The sequence below is a fragment of the Taudactylus pleione genome, unplaced genomic scaffold (assembly GCF_031769625.1).
Source record: "Taudactylus pleione unplaced genomic scaffold, aTauple2 ptg001956l, whole genome shotgun sequence".
NCBI classification, from domain to species: domain Eukaryota; kingdom Metazoa; phylum Chordata; class Amphibia; order Anura; family Myobatrachidae; genus Taudactylus; species Taudactylus pleione.
This window is the reverse complement of record NW_028286352.1, coordinates 2,539,138-2,564,596: the sequence shown is the minus strand read 5'-3', so window position 1 is coordinate 2,564,596 and position 25,459 is coordinate 2,539,138. Positions and strand designations below refer to the sequence as shown.

At 43.1% G+C, this 25,459-nt stretch overlaps 1 protein-coding gene across 1 annotated transcript in view; it reads right to left on the bottom strand.

The window, feature by feature from the left end:
* Window positions 1-25,459, bottom strand: part of PALS1 (protein associated with LIN7 1, MAGUK p55 family member) — a 109,235-nt gene that overhangs the window by 52,039 nt on the left and 31,737 nt on the right. The window contains exon 2 of the mRNA XM_088465346.1: window positions 12,107-12,577. Coding sequence (XP_088321472.1) covers window positions 12,107-12,455 — 349 coding nt within the window. The 5' untranslated portion in view covers window positions 12,456-12,577. The remainder of the gene's footprint in view (window positions 1-12,106; window positions 12,578-25,459) is intronic.

Here is a 25,459-nt window from a genome sequence, read left to right as displayed (position 1 = left end):
GTGTTAAAGGGGGGCTGAGGGCAGGGACACTAAAGGGGAGTTATAGGGAGGGAGAGGACAGGGAGACTGAGGGCAACTTACAGAGGGGGTGAGGACGGAGACTAAGGGGGATTTACATTGAGTTTGAGGGCACCAGTGGAAGCTATAGATTTCAATGATACGCATGACAGACTTTGTGGAATGTGTGTGTGTGTGTATATATATATATATATATATATATATATATATATATATACACATACATATATACATACATACACACACATATACATATATATGCACACACATATATACTGTACATACACTGTATGTATGTATATATATATATATATATATATATATACATATATATATATACACACACACACACACACTATATATATAGTGTGTGCACTTCGTTTTTTCAGGGCCTCTCTAGTTGTGATGACACTACAAGTCCCAGCACATCCAGTTGACAAGGTGTGCTGGGACTTGTAGTCTCATCTCAGCTGGACAGGCAGTCAATGGCCTAGTAGTAGGGCCCCCAAACTTGTTACCTCCATGTACAGTCCAGGTGATTCAGGCTACCAGGGGAAGCCTCCGGGCATCTGTACAAGCACAGTCTCTGCAGGGATCACTAGCTCCCCTTTCTAACTGCTGACTCTGCAGTCTGCACTGCACTGTGGAGACAGACCGCACGGGAGAGCTGGGAAGTGGAAGGGAAGAGGAGGTACCTGGCCACCTCCCCTCACCCAGTTACGCCCCGCCCCTGGTGAATGTATTAGCGATCTGCCCGTGAGTCCGAATCCTGGCTTGCGCTGCCTGCGGCCGGGAGACGTGCACAAGATGCTCCCCAGGCAGCTGCTTATTACAAGGGCGTCAAAGAAAATCAGTGTGGCAGACGGCCGCACTGATTAGTCTCGCTACACAAACTGAGTGGCCGGGGAGCATCCTATGCATGTCTCCCGGCCACCAGAAGTGTATGGAGAACGACGGCCCCATAACATTGAAATTAAACCAGCCCGGGGGGCAGATGGCACCCTGCCCCCCGGCCCAGCCCGCCACTGTCTGTCATCATGAAACCTCACTAAGCACCTGATCTAGAGCTGGACGTGCCCATAAAGTGACTTTTGTACAGTCCGTCACACTGTACACAAGCACAACTTGCAATGCGCGTTAAGCTGATGGTCTCTGGCGGCCTCTTGCACTGAGAAGCTAGTCAGAGGAGCTCACGTGTAGCGATCATGTGCAGCTCACAATACAGATGCAGAGAATGGAAGGAGCACAGACACCTTGCTGCACGTATGCAAAGCTCTCAATCAGGCCTGGAATGTGTAAAATGTGTGTCCATATGTACATATGAACGTCTTTCAGTGCAGGATCCCGACCTCCTATCTCGGAACATTGGTAACCTGACGAGCGTCGTCAGGTTGGCCAGCATGTTCCGTAGACAGTCGGGGACAGCAAGGACCCAGCGTGTACGCGCTTTGCTGGTCCTTGCCGACTATCCATTACACGACTTTGTGAACAATGCGACCAAAACCTCCTGGTTTAGGTCGAATTATTCAAAAAGTCGTGTAATGGATAGGCCCCTTAACAGTCCAGGTTTTAAGTATATCCATGGTTGAGTACAGATGTTTAAGCCAAAAGACTAAAGGTGCTAATTAAGTCACCTGTGCCCAAGCATGGTTATCCTTGAAACCTGGACTGTTAGGGTGCCTTGAGCACAGAGTTTGGGAACCTCTGGCTTACAGGATAAATACCTCTAGCTACAGGATCATGCATATCAGAATATCGGTAAATAAAAATGTGCATGTATACCATCACATCATCACAAAGATGCAATAATAAAGGTGTTAACAGGTATTAAGGGTTACACAGTTTAATAAAAATCAAAACACAAGCTGGATACTAGATTTCGATTGACAATAAAAAGAAACCCTGATGTACTGTAACGACACCGCCCCCCACAAGTTTATTTTATGTATCAAGAATAATAATATGAATGTCAAATGCATCCTTTTAATCTTTTACTGTAAGAGTCCCCACTATCGCTGCTGGGGAATATGCCATGACCAGGGCCATTATGAGATCAGCCGGGCCCGTGTACTGGAAGGGGGCGGGTGTTGGGCCAGTCTGGGAGGCGTGGCCACACTCCCTCAAAAACAGAAAAATTCTGAAGCAGTGCAGCCCCCCCTCAAAAGTTAGCCCGGCCCCCTCCAACAGGCCTGGTCTATTAGTGCCGGCATAACCCACCCCTTCTCTGTGCCCCTGGCCAATCACACACTCCCTATAAATTAAATTCTTCATAAAGTGAATTAGACCAAACTGACCCCAAATCACTGCATGTGTTAGCAAATAACAAGGTTCCTTGATTAAGATTCAGGAAAGGTGGTAGTGTATTTGCTGTAGCTACGCTGGCCTAACCCCACTGTGTAACAAGCTCCTAAGTCTTACTACTAAAATCAGAACATTGCTCTTTGTCACAGATGATTATTAGCTTGTACACAGGTATGTAATCAGCTCAGAGTGGTTAGCTATACAGTACAGCATGGTCAGGTCTTCCACGCACGCTCACAGAAACTCTCTCACGTCTGGTAATCACTTCTATGGAACATCTTTTCAGATGCTTTCCAGCAGCTAGATGTGACAGATGTGGTATATCTGGTCATCGGTCACAATGCATGCCGACATGAGAATGTCAACTTGGTAGTAATGTCAAAATTAAACAGGTCAACATGTTCATAATGTCGGCACTTGACCATGTCGTCACAGATGTGGAGATGTCGACATTATGACCATGTCAACATTGCCATGTCAATATTCTGTCAGTTGACATTCTGCAGGTGTCGATATTAATTATGTTGACATTTTAATCATGTCGACCTTCTGCTGATAACTGTGGGCGGAATTAAATTGTTTTCAGCACCCGTCACGCCCGACGGAACTATTTAATGGTTGCTCCTGTCAGGCATTGTCAGCTGCCAGCGCACCATTTCAGCTCAAACTGGGGCAAACGGCAGTTTTCGCGATCGATCATGCCCAGCACTTTGGTTGGGGAGTAGCCGTTTTACTCGGCTAAACCTGACCTCTATGGATGTGATCGCCATCAACTGAATAGCGCCCTGCGATCTCCCGTCACTTTACATGGTAGATCGGGCGCGCTAAAACAATTGAATACCGCCTATTGTGAATGTCGACATTCTGACTGCTGACATCATGACTGCCTACCGATCTGACTAATACCCCTTTTAGACATACCAAGTATCCCGAGAATTTGGCCTGCCTCAGCCAAATTCCTGGGTTGCCACGTATGGCTGAAAGGTACCTACCCGGGAACACGGTAGGTAGCCGACCCTTCAATCGACCAGGGAAATTACCCTGCTTATGTATGAATGGTGCTACCCGGGAATTTACTCCCGGGCTGCACCAAGCAGCTTATACATTGAATTGGTAGCGCAGAGCATCCTATAGTACGCTCAGCGCTGCTGCTCACCACCCCCCACGCCGGTGGCTGTGTACAGAGAACCCCAGCCGGACGCCGGAGATCCCTGGCGGATCTCTGCCACAGCGGCCGCCCGCACTCCCGCTGGACCACCAGGGCAGATATAAATAATTTAATAATAATAAAATAAAATAGCCACAGTGATTGGTCGGCTGCCTGCTGCATGATGACATCAACAGCGGCAGCTGGAGAGGAGATTGGCTAGGAAGGGCAGAAGAGAGGCAGGTAATATTAAAAACCAAAAAACCCAGCTTGTGTCTGAAAGGGGCCTACCAGGGAATTTCCCGGGTAGACGCTGTAGTGTGACCAAATTCCCAGGAATTTGCACAGGAGAAATTCCCGGGTCTCAGCAGGAAATTTCCCGGGTCGTATGTCTGAAAGGGGTATAATTTGTGCCCAATTTTTATCCATGTCTGATAAAAAATACAAAGTGAGAAAACAGGAGCTTCGCCATGAAGAACAAAGACTGTTCAGAGCTAATCCCAGGCAAGGTCACGGTAAGCTACCAGAGAAACAAATACGATTTCTAAAAACAAATTGAACATCCCTTTCTAAGATGCGGCTGATTTGCATGTGAATCAGACCCAGTGCCAATGGCAGACATTGGAGAACCTTGCATGAGACAAAACTGTACACGAGGTTTGATGGATCGCTACTATAGAGCAAAGATAGATCCATCAGCCAATAGAAAATATTACACAAGGGACTGACACCATCAAATCCAAAATATATCCCTTACTCCATTATCACACTTCAGACCAACCGCCAAGGGGAAGCTTCAATGGTTTCATTACGCCCGATCTGCCATCTAGTGACCGGATATCAGGTAAGGGGGGGGAGGGGGCAATATTCAATCGTTCTGTTAGGCCAATGCCTTATCGCACCCAAATAGACGGGCTTTAGTCACATTTTACACGGCTAAACCCATCCAAAGTCCGAGTTAGAGTACACATTTATAGTGTTCACTCTAGCTCCGGCGGCAGGCAGGGCGCCGGAGCTAGAGAGGGCACTTCCACGCGTGCCGCGAAAAAAGGGGCGTGGCCATTGAAAAGGGGCCGTGTCTATAAGACGCGTCACCTTATCGTCACTCTTGGGGGCGTGCCTGGCACTAACGGACACGCCGGTCAGCTCCCAAGCGCTGCTTACAGGTAGAATAGATGACCGGGTCACCGCACATTTCCCCACCCTCGGGACACTGTGACCTGCGGGTGAAGACGGCACCCGCAGGCTGTCTTAGCTGTGCGCTGCGCGGTGTGGACAAGGTGCTTTTTGCCCTCCAGAAGGAGGGCAGGGCGCAGCGCCCCGCTAAAACAGCCTAGCGGGAACGCTACATTTAGAGCAGAAATGTGCGCTCCCACGGCTATTTATGCCCCAACAGAGCAACTATTAAATTGCTGCATCGGGCACCTCTTTGGGGGCAATTCAATTGTTTGCAAAGCTCCTTAACTAATGGCCAACCAATCAATTATTGCTCCGTTCAGCTTCCTGAGGTGGCGAACAGAAATGTGCGATAAGTTCGTGGTTTGGGCGTGTTAAATGGGTTTAGCCATTTTACGCGAGTAAACCCGGTCTATTTGGGCGCAAGACGCGCCATAAGGCATTGGCACCCAAAGCAATTGAATGTCACCCCCCGATCACCTGCCACTTTAGATGGGAGATCGGGCACGATAAAACAAATGAATCATCCCCTTCGTGTCGGCCGCGGGTGAAAACGATTGAATCGACCCCCCAAGAGCTCAATATGTACTCTATATAGGGCGCACATGGTCAGACTGACATTAGAGGAGGTGGAGGTCATATCCAATATACACAGTGACTGCTTAGAGAACCAAACACAGCACAATGGTTGTGTCAAACAAAATTCCACTGCATGTAGGCAGCTATAGACTGCTTAGGGGGTATGGGGGATAACATAAATGCCCCACACTTTTTCATTCATTACTTGAGGATATATTACCTCAGAGACAACAGTGGTTGGATAGGACATTACGGACCATGTGCAAAAGAATAAAGACTTTACATGAAATTATATATATGTGTTTCTTATATGGAACTGAAACACGTCTATATGTAGATATTTGCCTGATGAGTAATACAATGCACAGCATACGTTCCTGAGCCTCTCCCTTCCAGCAATGCTACAACCAGATCTTACTATAGTCTATCACCAGCTCACGCTGCCTCCATCTCTATGAAACAGGCGTTGGCTCAGGTGTGTGTAGAAGGGAAAGGCAGTCGGGCTGGACTGTGAGGATTTATTTGCTTTAACTGTATCTCAATGAGTCGGCTTTGTTTTTACATTATGAGAGAACATAATGTTAAAGTGGGAGATCAGGTATTAGTCAGATTGGGTTGCACAGAACACCTAATAGCGTGCGTATTGCCTGGAATACTTTAGTAGCTGGGCTCTGTGACCTATGAAATGCTATAATTGCATGGCTGCAGGCTAACCAGAGCATCTGCGACTCTTTTCTCAAGTGCTGCACCTTCCCCTCTCACATTTTCATCACCCTCTCCTCATCCCCTGAATCAACCTTCCTCCCATGTCCCAATAAGGCTACATAAACGCTGGCATTTGTAATCGGATTGATGCCATTTAAAACACATTGGGGGCGATTCAATTCAGCGGGAACTGAATAGAGCCAGAAGGGAGCTCCTGGAGCTGATCAGTTCGCCGTGATGTTTACTTGTCGGGAAGCACTGAAGTCGGAAAATAATGCCAGTTCTCGCTACTTAAGCAGTGTCTTCAGTGGCCGGAAACCGGCATTCTCCGACTAAAGTGCCGGCCGCGAGGCTGTTAGCGCCGCGCTAAGCCAGAAAACATCCGCGCAGCCGGCATTTTAGTCAGATTTCTCCTCGAACCCTCGGGAAGGCGCGAGAACAACATTTTTATTTGGGTTAAACAGCGAGCTGAATTGAATAGCTCCGTTAGCTCCCTCCCAGCAGTATTCAACTCACGCTGAACTGAATCTCCCCCATAGTTGTATTCATTTTCAACTACATTAATAAGAGACACATTCAGATGGTACAATTTGTTTTGTTTTTTTAAACCCAGTGTCACTGTTCCTGAGCGACTCTAGGGGACTACTTTGCCACCTGTGGAGTTTAAGGATGCCACTTCTATCAGTTGTCACCCTTTACTGTTTCCTTCTAAGAGGCTTAGGCCCGTATTCAATTTGAGGCGAAAAACCGTTATCGAGTGTTTTTGGCGGAAACTTTTCGCCGATGACGTCATTTCCGCCTGTTTTGACTTTACTCCGTATTCAATTTGGAAGACTTTTCGCCTAGGCGGAAAGTCAATGCAATGCAATAGGCGGAAATGTTTCGCCTCTGAATAGCAGGCGGAAAAAAGTGCAGAATTGGGATTTTGGGGTGCACATTGCGGGAACCGTGCAGCCTTCAGACAGTCCCCCAAAGATAAACTGTGTCAAAAAATGTTTAAAAAAAGACTTAACACCCCAAAAAAATCACACTGAATTTTTCGGGCTAAAAAAAATAATTGTTGGGGGACAAAGTTAAAAACTAGCGTACTTGACTCTGGGGGGGTCCCCAAGTATGCCCCAGGTGTTTTTTTTCATTGCAGGGGTTTGCGACAGGTGGATTTTTCACAATTTTTTAAACTTAACTTTAGCAACTTTAAAATATGCTGACCCCCATTTTCAAGTACCCCAAATTTGCTGGGATAAGTTATTTTCTGCAAAAAAACCTCCTGAACACTATTCTGCACCACTTTAAAAAAAAAATGCTATTTAGCAGCTATTGAGCCCGTTTAATAACACCAAATACCTTCAGTAAGCCAAATCGGGGTGCACCATAGCTAACCCCATCTCACAGCATCTTTTGGGGGGTGTCAGGCTGATTTCCCCAAATCTGCCAGTACTTTCCGCCTGTTCAAGTTTCGCCGGGTCCCATTTTCGCCTACTTTAAAATTGAACACAGGGATACGCGGGCACGCGTGCGATACTTTTCCGCCTGCAAAACAGGCGAAAAGTCCGTGAGGCAAAAAAGTTTCGCAGATCCGCTCAAATTAAATACGGCTCTTAGTTGCTGTCCCCACCAGGCCCCTGCAACCGCACCTGGACCCACTTACTTCTGGGTATCTGGGGTCACACTGCTGAGGCACCTGGAGGCTAGTGACAGCTGCTTCTCCACTGTCCGCTGACGGTGGATCAGTTATCTTTTTGGTAGTAAGAAGGGGGCGTGTTCAGAAACCCCGGGTTCAAATTTAGGACAGCCAAGTAGAGAGTAGATTTTGGAGCTTACCTGGTAGTCACAGAACACAAGCAGATGCTGGCATCTTGAAAGCAAGTAGATGTATATTAGCTCCAGTAAAATGTCCTAAAAAGGACAGTCTCCTCATTTACAGCTATCAGGAATACATAGCATATACTGTAGGTTCTGCAGAAGTTCAGATATGAGATTTTCAGAGCCCTATGTTATACAATTTTACCACACACGCTGGTAAGTCAGCCCATGGCCTCTATAAACCAGTTACGATTAGTTATCCAATCTGCAGGATGTTTGTGCACAAATTCACATTTAATATTTAGCATCAATAAACTATGCCTTCCAAAACCTTATCTGAACTCAACTGCCAGCAATACAGAGAAGAAAGGATGACCATCACCACACTACATTCTACACACAGGATAACACTTCTTTTGCGGAGGACAGAATTATTACCAGATGACTGTCTAAGCCAGTATGCCCCAAAATAATCTGATCCAATACCATATAAATCAATAAGATTGAAAATACTGGACAAGAAAAAAAAAAAATAAAGGAAAAAAAATCCCCAGCATACAGCAAAAGACCAGCAATAAGATTTGAATACTAATAGAAATCCATAGATCTTTGTTGCATATATTTGCAAAGATATATGTAAGCACCGGGCCGCGGCACGGCGTCTCTGCACCGGTGTCCCTAAAGCTACATGATAATAGCACCCACTTTGGGACACCGCCATTTAATTGGGAATCGGTATGGGATACAGACAGCGACATCCCGAGAGGGCTAGCATACAGACACTTTTTGTGCGGTATGCTAACCCTCGGCCTCTCCCTACCCTAACACTCCCTTTCTGGTGCCTAACCCTAACCTTTCCCTATAGTGCCTGAACCTAAGCTCCTCCCCCCCACACCCTGCACCCTAAACCTAACCCTCCCCCCTTAGTGCCTAACCCTAACCCTCCCCTAATGCCTAACCCTAACCCCGAGATGTCAGTCCTGAGATTGTTATAGGCGTCGGGACTCCAGTGCCGGTAAGATCAGTGCCGGTATCGCAGCCGCCGGGATACTGACTGTATCCCTTCTTAATGTGTGTATGTATTGTTACAAAAAAAAAAAAAAAAAGAAAAACCAGACATAAGCCATGTGAGGTTATCTGCCTGCGAGCTGCTGGTTATCAAGCTCATGTTCCCTGGGAAGAGACTTTGAGGGTGATGTAATAGGTTCCGAGGAACCGGTGGGATTCCAGCGAAATTGGCACTAAATTTAAAGCAGTTATCAGTTACAAGGCAGAAGCAGCCCTATATCCAATTGCAGCTTCAAATTTAGGTGCAATTTTACTGTAGATACAGCCGGTTCCGTGAAATCAGAACCAATAACATAGCACAAATCACCTGCACTACATCCAGGAACACAGCCATCGAGCAACAGGCTGATGTGTACTAGAAAAAGGAAAGACTAAGCCAAGTGTACTGTGTAACAATGAGGGGGAGCAGGCAGATATATTACACGTTATTCTCGTGAAACAGGGACTTTTCGCAGCTGAAGCTGCACTGACATCATTACCAGCCTCTTATACACAATGAGGTTTGTGCTCAGAGCCTCCGAGACTGGGCCTGTGAACACTCAGTATGAGAGGATCGTGGGAGATTACAACAGCTCTAAATGCCAAAGGCTGTCTTGCATGAAGCAATGACCACCACCAATGTATGTTCTTCATTTCTCGCTGTAGCAAAGTTCCCTAAAAATCTATTTTTTCCTCTCAGATTTGTTTAACCCAACTTCCGTGATCAATTAGAACCTCATTGGAAATACTGTACAAGGAAAGACGTAACTCAAAAAGAGGCAAATGAAAACCCTGAGGGTTATTAACCGGCAATAAAAAAATGTGGTTCTGCGCGGTGTTTTCATTTCCGTAATATGCCCAACTGAGCGAAAAAGCACATTCTGGTGTTTGGGAAACCCCCCCTGACACATCATCTGCAGTAACAAGTGCAGCACTGTGGCTATTCAACAAATAAAAGATAAGTGGTGTAAAAACTGGAAAAAAGTCAAAAGTCTAGAACACCGACTTATAATGGTATTGTCAACATTCACTATGCTGACAACAGAATGTCGAATATTATGATGTCGACATGGTTAAAATGCTGACATAAGCGGAGAGGGGATGTCAGCGGTCACAATACCAACACCGGAACCCCGGCAGCAGTCTGAATCCTGGCTCCAGAATCCCAACTGTAAGTATTAGGGTTAGGGGGAGGGGTTAGGCACTAGGAGGAGGGTCAGGCTGTGGGGGTAGGTAACGGTGAGGGCTTAGTACATTTACCCAATTGTGTCTGCATTCTGACCGTTGGCATCCAGACCGCTGGGATCCCACAACCCGCGTAAGAGTTACCCTAAAAACTGATAGCGACATGCTGACCACTGGGCATTATGAATGTTGACAAAATATACCTAACCCCCTCCTACTTAAAGACCACCATCATTAGTATTAAACCTTCTGTGTTTCTTCTCAAATACTGCTTAGTTGTATATCCAAAATCATGAGAGTGAGGGTATATAAAAAATTTCATATTTGTTATTGTTGTGCGTCTGACAGTTTTTAAATACACTTATTTTGTGCCTTGTTATACAGATGCAAGGGGAAGGTGCAAAAGGTGTCCCCTTGAAGTAAGGGACAAAGATGGGTTTCTGAGGGGTCAAATAACAGCCAAGTACATCTACTAAGTTGAAAAGCATTTGCACCTACTGGTAACATTAAGCACCTCCCTAAATATGCTTGCTCCGCCCCTGCCAGCTCATTTACATAATCCTGTCTATAAAAAGAAATCTTGTGTTTTCCACTTTACTGTGACTTATTTGTATTCAATACGACCCGCTCAGCTCCTCACTCATTTTTGCATGAAGTCGTGATCATGGCACAATCAAAATTAAGGACAATAATACATTAACTGGTATTATGGACCCGTCATTTGCCAGGTTGCTAGCTGTGGTGTGCAGCATTGCCAGTTTTTTCCCCAGACTCTCTTCGCCTGTCTTGCACCATCTCTGACTCTCCCCATTCACCATTTTTCCCTGCCGCTTTCTCTGTGTCCCCCCCACCATCTCTACCTCCTCGTCCTGGTCTCTCTTTTTCTCGGTCTCTCGCTTACCCCACTCCCCAGGCTCTCTTGCCCTCCTTTCTCTCTTCCCTCTCCCTTTTTTCTCGAATTAAGTGCAAGCACTGTGTAGATCGATATGTCCAAAATATCGCTGTCATCCATATATCGCTGCCAAAAGGTCCATCAGCCCTGAGGAGCCATCGACACAGTGGAAACTCTGCTCAGCGCAGGGAGACTTCTGTCTGACCTGCTAGCCTGCTGGGCGTGACTTGAGGAGCAGCTGAAGGTAGGAACAGGTGGAATTGTGAGGGGAGGAGAGATGTGAGGAGAAATGGCAGGGGGCTTGACCTAGACCTGGGGTTCCCAGCCACGGTCCTCAAGGCACACTAACAGTCCAGGTTTTAAGGATAGCCATACTTGAGCACAGGCAGCTTAATTAGTACCTCAGATATTTTGATTAAACCATCTGTGCTTAGCATGGATATCACCAAAACCAGGACGGTTAGTGTGCCTTGAGGACCAAGATTGGGAATCACTGACCTAGACAGGCATTAAGCCCACAATGTATAAGATGTAGATACAAGTTGCATTAGAAGAGGAAATGGCTAATTCTAGACACACTTTAGAAATCTGCTTTGTGCTTATGTTGTCTGATTGTTATTCAGTCACCCCCTACGTCACATTATTGCCCCAGATGCTAAATCTTTCCATGCATTTCTGACAAGGACCAGTTGGGGTAGTGCCATTGGCATTATATAAAAAACCAAATACATTAAAACTATCCTGACATATTATGACTTCCTCCAGGCAGCAGATCACGATGAGTAAAGGGGCCTATCCATTATATGACTTTTTGAACGATCCGACCAAAACCAGGAGAACCAATGAATAGCCGGCAAGGACCAGTGATGAGTGAGCACACTGCGTCCTTGCCAACCCCGACTATCTATGGAACATGCTGGTCAATCCGACGATCGTCAGGTTCCCCATGTTCCGAGATAGGAGGTCGGGATTCTGCACTGAAAGACGCTCAGTGAACGCCGTTCAGTGCGGGCACCGCACCCGACGACCTGAAGGACTGAACGCTGGACGTGCAGTTTTTCAGGTCGCCTAATGGATAGGCCCCTTAAGCAAGTGTGTTTTTATCTTGTTTAGTGTTCCACTTTGCACATGTTGGTGCATAATGAATTCGCTACACTGTTGCTTGCATTACAATTATGCTGGGGGAGGGCAGGTAACATGCGCACATAACGATGGTGAAAATAAAATAATCAGTTCAACAAACATGTTCTTACCTAATACTTTTACAGCACGACTGGGACTTTCCAGAATAAGCCCCTCATCCGTATCAAAAATAGGGTTATCAATTCCAGTTTTTGGGAAAGTTTGTGCCAATTTCTTAAGTCTCAGTGAGGAATTAACATCAAGTTCCTGCTTTTTTCCTTCTTCCTCACGTCTGCGCCGCATGTCTTCCTGCTGCTGCCGAATCCGCTCCAGCTGAGCGCTGCGCCGTATGGGCATTGCCCTTGTACCCAAGTCCCCCGGGCAATCGACAGCCATTTCTCTGTGCTTCTGTGGCTCGTCGCCCTGCCTCTCGCTATCAGAGTCTTCTGTTACATGACCGTTTACATGAGAAGTGGTCATGGCTGCAAAAGGTACCCAGCTCGGGGCTTTACATATGGATTTCCTCCCAGAAGTCTATGCATAGAAATCCCATTGTAGTTCTCCAGGGACCACAAAAACTCACATGCTCAGTGAACTGTAACCTGTGCGTAAAAAAAAAAAAAACACAGAAAAGAAATTATTCATTAGTCAACCATTTCTGTGCTGATTATATCATAGAAGTCTTATGGATCACTTTTGTGCTGTTGATGGATGTTCAAAGATTTAAAATTTTGCAAAAGTAAAAAAAACAAAAACAAAAAAAAACACTGAAGCTTTTCTTTAAATGTTACCACTATGAGCAGATGTCTGCAAATACTTCTACAAAAAAAAATCCACAACATATGTTTAGGCACTTTTCTAAAGCTATAAGCTCATTAGTAAAACCCATTTCCTATTCAGCACAACATTTACAACTGTACGATCATCAGATAAAGCACTGCAAAATGTAATTCATCAGTACACTATGTAGACCTCCAATGCTCTACTTAGAAATGTAACAACATTAAAGTTGAAGAAACAAAAAGCTATTAAGTTCGTGATTTACGTTACGCAACAGCAGTCTGGCACTCGAGTAAACTATAATAATGGGTTATTATAACCAGCTCTTTAGCTTAGTCTGAAGCTTGCAAAGGGTGACATGCTAAATATTTATAATACCACGGACTTCTACATGCTCTTTACAATATTCAACACAGCAATGGGGAGTAGGGCATGTGTGGGCAATAATTCATGAATGAAAATATTATTCTGACAGACGACTGTTTGTCACTGGTAAATGGAATGCAAAATATATTCAATGAGCCAGTGTCTGCCATTTTTATAGACAATCATTCCAGCTTTGTCCATACTCACCCATCACACACAAAAGAAAAACCAACAACACGTCTTTGTACCCTTGACAAGTAGGCATTATCTTTCATTGTCATTTGCTACAATCCTGCCAGTTTGTCAAGTTAAAAATTAATGTGGATAGCAAATGTAAAATATAATAGAAGAAAAAAAAAAAAATTCAAACCTGAAAATTATTTTCTTAATTGGGAAGCAGTTATTATTATTATTACTACCAGTTATTTATATAGCGCACACATATTCCGCAGCGCTTTTACAGAGCATATTTGGCCAGTCACATCTGTCCCTGCCCCAGTGGAGCTTACACTCTATGTTCCCTATCACATACGCACACACGCATACACTCTATGGTTAATTTGTGTTGGAAGCCAATTAACCTACCAGTATATTTTTGGAGTGTGGGAGGAAACCGGTGTACCTGGAGGAAACTCACGTAAGCACAGGGAGAATATACAAACTCCACACAGGTAGGGCAGTTTGACATCCGAACACCCCAAAAAAAACCATATAAAACAAACTAAAAAGGTGAAAATAACGAAGTATACCCTACATTCAATAGGAAAATAAAATAAACAGAATAACAGAAAAGTAACCTTTTCCCGAAATGTAAGCCTTTACCCTTTCACTGTTTCAGACACTATATACTTAAACTATCAGCACTTCTACAGCCTGGCCATTTATGGAAATGGTCATCTTCTTGGCCACTTCTCGGTGTACTCAGAGATAAATTGAGAAGTGACCCAAAGGTAGAGGATGGATAAAGCGCGGGAGACCATGCCCAAGTCACTGGTGGGAGCTCAGTGGTAGGGCTAGTAACCAATGGAGAGCCTGAGACCAGTCCTGAATTCTATTTCGTTTAAGGCAGTCATGAGTAGTATTGCTTGTGGGTTTGTGTGTGCAGGTTATACAAAGAGATGTAAAAGGGATAATAATGGGGAAGTAGACAAGCCTATCAAATGCATATAAGTATTTCTAGTATATTGTTGATTAAATCCATCTACATCATGGTTTTAACATTAATAATATAAAAGTATAGCACGTGATATAAAGTAGTTTGAGACAAAGATTACATTTTCTGGTGAGTGTTCAGGGCAGGGACTACCACGCTCTCTAAAGTCCCTTTTTAGACAAGAGCGACTACAGGCTTCATCAAAGTGCCCTCTGGGAAACCACAAATATAGGGGCATATTCAATTGGCTGCAAGCTTTTTGCTGAGAAAATTACCACAGGCATATCTGATTACAGTGGGTATATGTGCTGTCAATGTCTAAGAACAGTATTTTTTTATTTTGATTCTAGGTCATATTGTATATGGAATTGTTATATTTGTTTAAAAATCTTTCTATGTACTGTAATATAAAATGCAATATGTATCAGTGCAAACATGTCTCAATAAAAAAAGGAGAATTAAAAAAAATAATAAAATTATAAATATTGTCATTAAATTTGGGGTGCATAAACTAATGAAAAACTTTAATTTGGAGTAATTTGAGGCCATTTTTTTTAGCACCCAATAATGACACGAGTGACTAATTAACTTCCAATGCCTAATTAGCCATTAGGGTGGGTGCCAAAGGGGTTATGCAGCAAGTCCCAACATTTTTCATTTAAAATAGGGATTTAAAAAAAAAAAAAAAAATGCACCTGCTCTAAAGCTGCAAAAAAAACACAAAAAACTTGCACTGTGGAAAAAACCAAAGCCTGCGGCCAATTGAATACCAAAAACCTTGGGATGTGAGGTTTTTGGAAAATTTTCAGCTAATTGAATATGTCCCATTGTCTGAGGGGAGGACTTTCTTTCTGGGTCGAAGCAGAGTTGTATGGAAACCCCTGCCCAAACTTCACCTGCCATAAGCCTCAATTGAGGCATATTCGCTTCTCCTCATTGCCCCAGGTTCAACTGACCATTTGCTGGCACTTGGGACAGTGCACCCCACAATTCAAAACTTCCAACATACATCTGCCAAACTATCCAGGCCGCTGTGCCTCAGGAGGCACTAATCCAAAAACATACATCAAGTGTAGCAACACATCCAAGCCTCATCGGCTATCAAACAGCATAATAAACGAGCATGCCAAAATAGCAACTGTACTTCCAGCCACTTCCGGTGGAGTAACAAACCAAGCAGTATCCTAGCTCAATTATTAAGGACACCAAGGGCCTTAAATTGTACCCATCATTTAAAATTCCATAAAGGACAGCAGAAAGCAATAAATAATATAATCTTATTATACTGAACTATACAATTTAAATAATCCCACATCGGGTGGGGATCAATTACAGAATCATCAACATATAGATTCTTATCTAAAGGCCACTAAATACCAAGAGTCACAGATAAGATTATATAACATTTGCATTTCTCCAGAAATGAGCTAGAAGAAGGAATTGCTTCCTCTCCACCAGGTGAAGGTTGTGAACCCTTCAGATTCACAACAATTATGAAACCTTCAGGTAAAACTGGTTATTCAGGTCGGAGAAGAGGAGCATAAGATGGACTTGTTTGCTGGTGAGTAAGTGGACGCAGCAACAAATCTGGTTGTCTCCCTCCCCAATTCACAAAATGTAAAAGATTTGGACAACTACTCTAAATCAGCTGCTCTTACTCTTAATGCTCCATGACCTGTGATCTAGGACTCACAACAAGTAAAAAACAGTCCACATCCAACCAAGATTCTCCATTGGACATCATAAGGTGAAACCTTACCTGGCAGGGTAGGGTAGGGGTCTGGGGGTTACCATGGTTCAGACAAGAGATGGTTTATTAGGTGTAAACACCTGGTAGGCCTTCCAAGGTAGTTTGGTGAAAAATTCTACACACATCAGACATTAATATTGGTCCTATGCTATACTGTTGGTTTAGGGGCTTCACATACATGCTGCCCATGATATCTCCACTAGTACTGTATGTAATAAGGCCCCCCCTCTTAACATAGCTTCTCACAACAAAATGATGGCATATATTAGGGATTACACAACTATGGGGAAGAGGGAAATGGGAAATCGTCGCACTGACTGTATATGACAAGATAATTATTAGTACCACTATTCTTATCAATAAATATCTGAAACCAGAAAAAGATACACAATATAGTGGTGGTGCTCACTAGAGTTAGGCAATAAAGACAAAACAAGAAAAAAAGGAAAAACTCTATTTGGTGAGCACTCTTGTTTTTAGAAAATATAAATAAATTAATACATAACTTTTATTGGAAAAACTGTACAATAAAATATAATATGTTATTACCTGAACAAGCCATTCGGCGAAACGCGCGTCGGCAGGACGGGTGTCTGTGTGTGCGCAGCACATGACACTCCAACTACCAGTTTGTACCCCTTGTATTTTCTTCACACTTTTTATTTTATTTTTCACTTGCTTGGTCAGTATCATTCACACCTGATTTTTTCCACACGGACTCATATTGGTTGTTGCTCTGTGACCTACCATAGTTATTTGGGTTTAAGCACCTATTGCTGATTACTTTAACCCTATATGTACAATAGCACTTAATTTATATTAAAGGATTTAATGGTCCTGATCTGATACTTATTTATAGTACTACACTTTCATATATATTGTGTAGGTGATTTATTGCATATATTTTGTACAGGTTTTGATATGTGTTCATGTTTAAATCATTTTGTTTATATGGTGTAATTGTGTGTCTAATTGCATAGATATTACCATAAACGTACCGTTTAATGATATTACAATAAATTAATATATATCTAGGGAACCCAGCATAATATTTTCAATTGGTTGCTTATGTATAAAGAGAGTAATTATTTATTACCTTGTATTAGCAACAATCAACTTGGAGGACACCTATACATATGCACATGTTATTGTTAGCCCTGTGGTAATTACTAATCAGCAGCTATCATTGTATATCTCTGCATTAATTTAATAGTTATTTAGCTACGCGACCCCCGGCTATATAACTCTCTTATATTTTTGTGTCCTCTCTATTAACTGATGACAATCTCAATTAGAGTAACTCTCTCATTGGGGGTCCAATGCTCCTTTGTAAGACCCCCAACAGCAGAAGCGAAATATTGAGAAAAGTTGCGGTTATTCTGTTGTTTCTAAGGGTCAAACCGTTTCCAGGTGATCTCTCACTCCCTACCGATGACTTGTGGTCAAATAGGGAGAAGTAGAATCTAGAGAAACGGCATCTTTACCTTGACTATTCTGATATTTCACATTAATGAGAGCACTATAGATACAAACTGGTATATTTTTTCTAATGATGCCATAGAGGCAATATATATGTATTATTTTTATTCTTTATTTCGCCATTATTTTTGATGTTTCGATATATCTCTAATTGTGTCATGTGATATTTATTTGATATTCTAGCTACATTTATTGTGCATCTGGCCTTAGATGCATTAGCAATCAGGACTTTATAACCTTTTATTTTATTTTCATTTTGAATAAACTCTCTCCTTTGTTATGTTTTTATACTTTTTGGTTATTTATATTTTTTCATATACTCTTTATGTGAGATATACCATATTTTGAATCGTGTTATTATACACAGCTGCAGGTAATAACATATTATATTTTATTGTACAGTTTTTCCAATAAAAGTTATGTATTAATTTATTTATATTTTCTAAAAACAAGAGTGCTCACCAAATAGAGTTTTTCCTTTTTTTCTTGTTTTGTCTATATATTAGGGATTGTCATTTGGGTCAGTCACGGAGACGTGTAATTTCCTGAATAACTTCATGCATACCGGATCTATACACAGGGGCACATCTACTAAAGATGATGCTGTAGGAGGGGATTAGACTTCTCTGAAACACTCTGCGCCACTATGGGTGATTATGAATATTCTATTTCAGTCATACACAACACGCCCACAGAAAATGCTTTTTCTTCTCTCTTTCACAAGAGTACGGGAATTCAAATTATGCCTAACAGATGAAGCCCAAAATACAAGAATGTTTCACTCCCTTCCCCAAAACTTTCCTGACCTGCTCCCCTTCCCTGGAACTCACTCCCCTGCCCTATTAGGTTCCCTACCAGCCTGCAGGGTTTGAAACGTGCCCTGAACGTACCCTGAAAAATGTACCAGTTCATCAGAGGCTACCAGTCCTCCTCAGAAGCATGACTTATGGCCTCAGACATTCCTTGGCACCATCCTATTCTCCAGTGTGCCCCCACTCACTCAGCAGCTCTTATTCTGCCTTTCTGCATTAAGTCAGTCAGTCGTATAGATCTCTCACTGTGTGATTTTGAGTTTCCCCAATGTACTGGCTGGTAGAATTTATTATGGCACTGCAAACACATTGGGGCCAATTCAATTAGATGCAAATTACCTGTGTAATGGAGTGGAAGCTCCGACAGTGGCCCCACAACTTGCCCCCCTCACGGCCTGATCTTGTCCCGGATTTGTGAACTTTTGTACGCATCCGTATGGGGCGGCAAATAAAAATCTGCACGTCTGACGGTACTGTAAGTGCAGCGTATAGCCACACTTGCCGACGCGAGTGAAGGTGGGTACACATTGTAAGATCAGAAAATATGGGATGGTCGTCCCGATTTCCCTTGAACTCCTGGACAAACGATATAGTGCACACACACTATGCAATATACCAAACAATATATCGATATTAACATATCGCCTGGTCGTCTGGTAGTGCGTACACACTGCACGATTTGCTGGAAATGATTGACGAGATCCTCAGAGTGTACATAAGGACGGATAAATGTGGGCAAAACCACTAAGAACTTGTAAACCCGCATGTCCGAGCACATATATAACATCCGCAAAGGCCTTTTAGGGCAACCCTTATCAGAACATTTCAAAACCATCCATAAGAAATCAAAATTTTATATCAAAAGATTCATGGGTATAGATTAAGTAAAAAGAAAACTGGCGAGCCAAAGACTTAGAGCAAAGGCTTGCAAAGAAAGAAATGCAATGGATTTACAGATTAGACACAGTAATATCCAAAGGTCCCAATTCTGATTTTGAATTGAAATGTTTTTTAGAATGATTTTATCATGATCCACAAAGTGTAATTTTTTGCTATTATGAATTTTGACTAATAATTGTTTGTGTTATTTTTTCTGTATGTGCAATGAGATTTAACCACCTACATGAAATATCATGGCAGAACCCATTTTTGCCCCTGTTAGGGATGGACAAAGTGGGAATAGAAAGTACCACTATGGTACAAACTTTTGGACAATTGGGCTTTTGCCTGAAAGAAAGGATAATTGGAGGTATCCAACACTTTAAAACAGACATCGTGAAAAGTGTCTTTATACTGAAAAGATACCCTCATTTAATTATGATTGACAAGCAAACAGGAAGTCCTAGAGCATTTGGTGGAACTTTAAACTTCTCCAAATAGATATCCAGTAGCGTTAGTTCGCGGTGATGACACCTTCCGATTCTTGGCCTCCCGCGATGGAACGCAAAGATGACGGCTTCCGGTATCCAATTCTTGTGATGGAACACAAATCAATGTCACTTCGGGTATCTGCTCCCGCAGTGGAACGCAAACCTCGGGAAGCCACACGGGAAGTGTTGCACCTCAATTTCCAGCTCTATCATTTAAATAGCAGCAGTTTGAACTGCATAGTATTCTGCACTTTAAAAAGGACGCTTTGAGGCATCTGAAACGCATTGTGCTACTACTATGCTGCATTGAACGAACCCCTATCTTGTACTCACTTCCAGATGATTGAGGCAATGCTTGGTGGTGTGTAGTTATAACTGCCTTTTTCTACAAGGACATTTGGCCAATCAAAAGTTTACTCACACCACCAGCCCAAAAGTGTATGAGAGCAGGGGAATCCTATACATTTTATCTTGTACTTTATTTGTACTTTTTAAGGTACTCTATATATGAAATTTGTTTTCTGCACTTTATATGAAATGTTTTGCTGCGATTTACAAGTAATCATCTGATTTACTTTATGTTTTTATTCTCTATTTTTATCACCATAAATTCTCCTAAAATGTCAACTGAATATAGCCTGGGTGTTACAAAGTTACACACTATTGATCCATAAAATCCAAAGCAATATCATCGATACATCTTTCAAAAGGAAGCTCTTAGAGTTACTCGGCCAACATTGTAGTATTGGAGTACATTCCCAAGTTACAGGTGTATAACTTGTATGATTGAGGAGTTTCTGAGCTGCATGCTTTATGTTCATTGCGCACTTTATTTATCCCTTTTATTTAATAATGAGATCCTCACATTGAGCAGCATGTAGAGGCGACCTGAAGATGCGACGGACAATGACGACGTGGGAGCGCGCATGGTGCACACACATTGGACAGTTTGAACGATTTGTCGTTCCGCTCCTTCGGAATCGGCCAAATCGTTCAAAAGATCGTCTAATGTGCACCCAGCTTTAGTCGCATCTAATTGCTATCATCACCTTTGTGGTGCTATATAAAGGAAGGATAAAAATATTAGTGATATCAAAACAGAAATAATTATACAACAAATATAATAGAGTTATTAACATGAGGATTGATGACCCGGTGCCTGGAAAGGCAGAGAGAAGGGATAGGCACCGGAGCTAGAGAAAGGGCACATACGTGCACAAAAAGGGGACGTGCCTTTAAGACATCCCCTTTTCGTCACTCTTGGGGGCGTTCCCGGCCCTTACGGACATGCCTGGCTGCCCCCAAGCTCTGCTATCAGTGTGAATGGATGCTTGGCGCATGCACCTGGCATCCATTCACTGGCAGTGACCGCTAAACCACAGTTTTCCCCACCCGCGGGTGGGGACGGCACCCGCAGGCTGTTTCAGCGGGGCACCACGACAGAGGGCAGGATGCTTTTTGTCCTTTATAAATAGGGCAGGGTGTGGCGCCCCGCTAAAACAGCCTAGTCGGAATGTTAGATAAGAGTCACTTAATATGGAAAAGCATTGGAGACAAGCATGGCAGGAACATGGTGGGTAGGGGCCCTGCTTGTGAGACCTTACAGCTTAAAGTCACAAGATGAAATAGATGTCTCGCTTAAGAAAACCATACAACACATTTCTGGTCCTGCTGGATGTATCTGCAGGGCTGGCAGTCGTCATGTAATCTTACTGGTGGGAGTGTGCCCTAACATTCTCCCATTGTGGCTGGACGTCATCAGAAATGCAAAGGAAACAATAGGTGGGAAAGTGACAAATGACTTCACAAGAATTGCTATGTTCAGGTATTAATAAAATATATATATATATAAAACACACTCCATTATGACTACACTTAACACAGCCAAAGTGATCATACTCTTTATCTTTACAAGACTGGTTTACAATAGTTTATAACCAAACTACAGGCTGGAAAACTATCTTTGTTTCTCCATAAACTAGATTACACATGATAATACAGGTTGAGTCTCACATATCTACAATGCTTAGGACCAGGGCTATTATTGGATATCGGAATATTCCGTATTTTGGAATATTTGCATACCATAATGAAATATCTTGGGAATGGGACCCGAATCTAAACACAGAATGCATTTACGATTCATATACACCTTATACACACAGCCTGATGGTAACTTTATACAATATTTTTCAATAATTCGGTGGCTCAAAGAAAGTTTGTGTACATACATGAAATGCATTTATGTTTCATATACACTTATACACAAAGCCTGAAGGTTATTTTATACTATATTTATAATAATGTTGTGCCTTAAACAAAGTTTGTGTACATTGAACCATCAGAAAACAAAGGTGTCACTATCTCAGCCATGCTAAAAATATTCTGTATTTTGGAATATTTGGATATGGGAGACTCAACCTGTATTGCAAGGAGGAAAGCTGAAACAGACTGATTCAGATATGTACGCAATGCAGATATTTACACAGACCGAGCAATTGTTAGCCATTGTACATGCGTGTAAGCTTCACTGTGCACAAGCAGCGATTGATTTGCGATGATGCCCGCACAGAGGAATCACTTGCAGAGTGAGTGACCGGTAGTGAGCGTTTGGGGGAAGTAATGTGAGTGGGGGGGGTTAGTAATATACAAGTGTTGGACTGTTTAAACGCGGTTTACATGGCATCCATAAATTAGCTTTTGCGTCTTTGCTCGCAGCAGGAGAGCCCTCTGTGTGTCTGGCGACCCGCTATGTCTGCGGCATGTTAGACTTACGCAGAAGGCTGATGGCCGCATGATCTGCGTTTGATGTTCCCAGTTTTGTGCGCGAGCTGCGGATGCGAGATGCTTTCAGTGGGCGTCTCTAAGCACAGAATGGTAAGTCCGATTTATTGTGACTTTTTGAAGCCTGTTACAAGAAGTCCAGTGGGTGTACTGTACAAGAGATATATTCCGGGGATACATGCTCGTCATCATTATGAGATTTACCCCCTTTTCCTGTATACCGCACATATAACATTCATAACTTCTTTTTATTTCACCGTCTACCCCATCTGTGTCACACCGGTTTGTCTGCCCCCCCTTTTAGAATATAAGCTCTTACGAGCAGGGCCCTCTACCCTCTTGTGCTTCTCCCTACTGGGATCGGTATGAAATGCCCGTCATTAGTACCCTGCCGGGATTTGACAGTCGGGAAGCCGGCGGTCGGCATTTCGACCGTCTGTTGCTTATCTGGGTGTTATAGTCGCAAATGTAGCAATGTATATTATCCATGTCCTGCACTGTATTGTATTGTACTGTACTGTAAGACACTGGTCACCTATTTGTTTATGTACTGTGTAAGGCGCTGCGGAACACTTGTGGCGCCATATAAATAAATGATAATAATTTCTCAAATTTATTTACAAAAGAAAAATAAAACCCTTGCACCGTAAACCAGAAGGGCTCATTACAGAGGCGTGCCTAGCGTGTGGACTTCTACATGTATTTCTAAACCTGAAATGTAATAGAACAAAGTGTATAACATTACAGGGGGAACAATCCATTACAACGGTGTGTTGTATAGGAAGAGATAGAAGTTGCAGGAAGAGAGAGGCTTCTGTGCTGCCTTATTGCTCTTGGTAAGACTGAATATCGTGTACAGTTCAAAGCCACGAGTCTAAAACTACGTTAATAAAAGTAAATTGAAAGAAAAGAACTGAATATGTAGAGCTTACCGGAAAAAATGGACACAGGCGATAGCATAAAAACTGTTAAATATAGATAAAAAGTATTACCATAGTTCACGATCGCAGTATTTATTAATATTATTATTTTATTTATTTTTTTAAAGAGGACTAAGAGCACAACGGGAAACTATCCCAAACTGAAGAAAGAAAAAGTTTACATAAGGAAGAGTTATGACACAAGGGTGAGAGATCATTAGTGTAGTCTTTCACAAATTGCAATAGGGGAGCTATATCCCCACGATACTAATTGAATCCCTCCCCCTACTGTGGATAAGCAGCATCATTGGTCAACACATGCACAGTAATAGCGTACAGGGCAACGTGCAGAGCTCTGGGAGGGACATGGTGAGATTTATACTGTATAAGCCTGGCCTCTGTCTTGGGTCTATACATAGAAAGACCCCTGCTCATTCTCTCTCTGCACACACTTGTGGAAACAATCTATAAGCACACACACAAAAGATAACAGAGATAACTAGGACACACATCTAAGAAATAGCAATTAACAAAGAGCAGTAGAGTCAGGGCACAAAGCAGAACACACACACACACACACACTAGGGAACCTAAAGCTGGGTACACACTGAGACGATGTCGGCACGATATGTTGTTTCCGCCAAATTGGAACGACATATCGGCCGCTTCGCTCAGTGTCTGTACATCCAATATGCGCGCTCCCGTGGCTGCATGTGACATCGTTTGGTCGGCCGTGCTACAGGTACGATATAGCATCCGCCCCCCCCTCCCGGTGCAGGTAATGAAGGATGAATGAAGGATCGTTCCATAATTTCATAGCCTCGTACTGATGTGTACCCAGGATCCGATATGTCGGCTCAACGTGTGTACACAGCAAACACAAATCACAGTAGATGAGGAAAAGTCTTGAACTGGAAGCTACTGGGGCTGATTCGGAGGTGGAAGCGAAGGAAAAGAGCAAGTAAGTGTGCAGCTTGGCAGAACCATGGTGCACTGCAGGGGGGGCAGATGTAACATGTGCAGAGAGAGTTTCAAATCTAAATTGCAGTGTAAAAAAAAAGCTGTAAATATAGTAAATAAATAATATATAAGTAAATACATATTTGCACCCCTTGCAGTGCAACATGGTTTGTTCCAGATACAAATTTATACTGCTTGCCCACCAACGTCCTGGGTCTGATCTGGGATTTGGAACACCGTTCCAAACAGGGTCAGACCCAGGACAGATCCCTTTTCCACCATGGCGTAGATCCGGGTCATTCTCGCCCTACACACGGGTGCAGTGCTGATGTTTGGAGAGGACATCTCCTTGTGCCGGAATGTGGCTTTCTCCGTGCTGTAAATGGGACCTGGGATGGACGACCTCCGTTACCCGTTGACATTGCAGCTCTCCCGGGACCTTTCTGAGATGGCGAGCAGAAATGTGAGATAAGTCCGGCTTTTCACATATTTTCCTTGACGCGCCCAATAGTTTAAAAGGGTTTAGCCACTTTACACGCTTCTATTTGGCCTTGACCAGTGCAAAAAAGGAATGGCCGCCCGGTGCCTGAATAACAATGGAATATCTCCCCATCTAAAGTGATGGGCAATAGGGCGCGATGGGGCACGCTAAAACAATTGAATCGCCCCCTCAGACTTTAAGGGGTGAGGATCAGTTAGGTGTGAATTAAGCTCTTTCCACTGTAATGTTCAGCGGACACCACATGCTATATTGCACTGTGAACTTCTCCTGCATATCCATTATAATCTTAGCTCTGCTCTCACCACATATAAAGTCTGGTACTTGGAGGGAGAGAACGCAGAGCGTGAAAAAATATCGTCCAGGCTTGTACCAAGCTGCAGCAAAATAGCTCAATCAAATTTGTTCACTGAGGGTCCTGCCTGTAACAATTGTAGTTTGTCAATCAATACTCACATACTGTGCCTGTTGTGGTATGAAGCAGTGACGTGCAGTGAGGTCAATGGCTGCGGAGGCACACATAAAGATGGATCCGAGTGCTGGGAGCCTCTCACCCCCTACTCATTGTAACTCTCCCCACACTATACTAAACTTCAGTGTCCATTGATTTT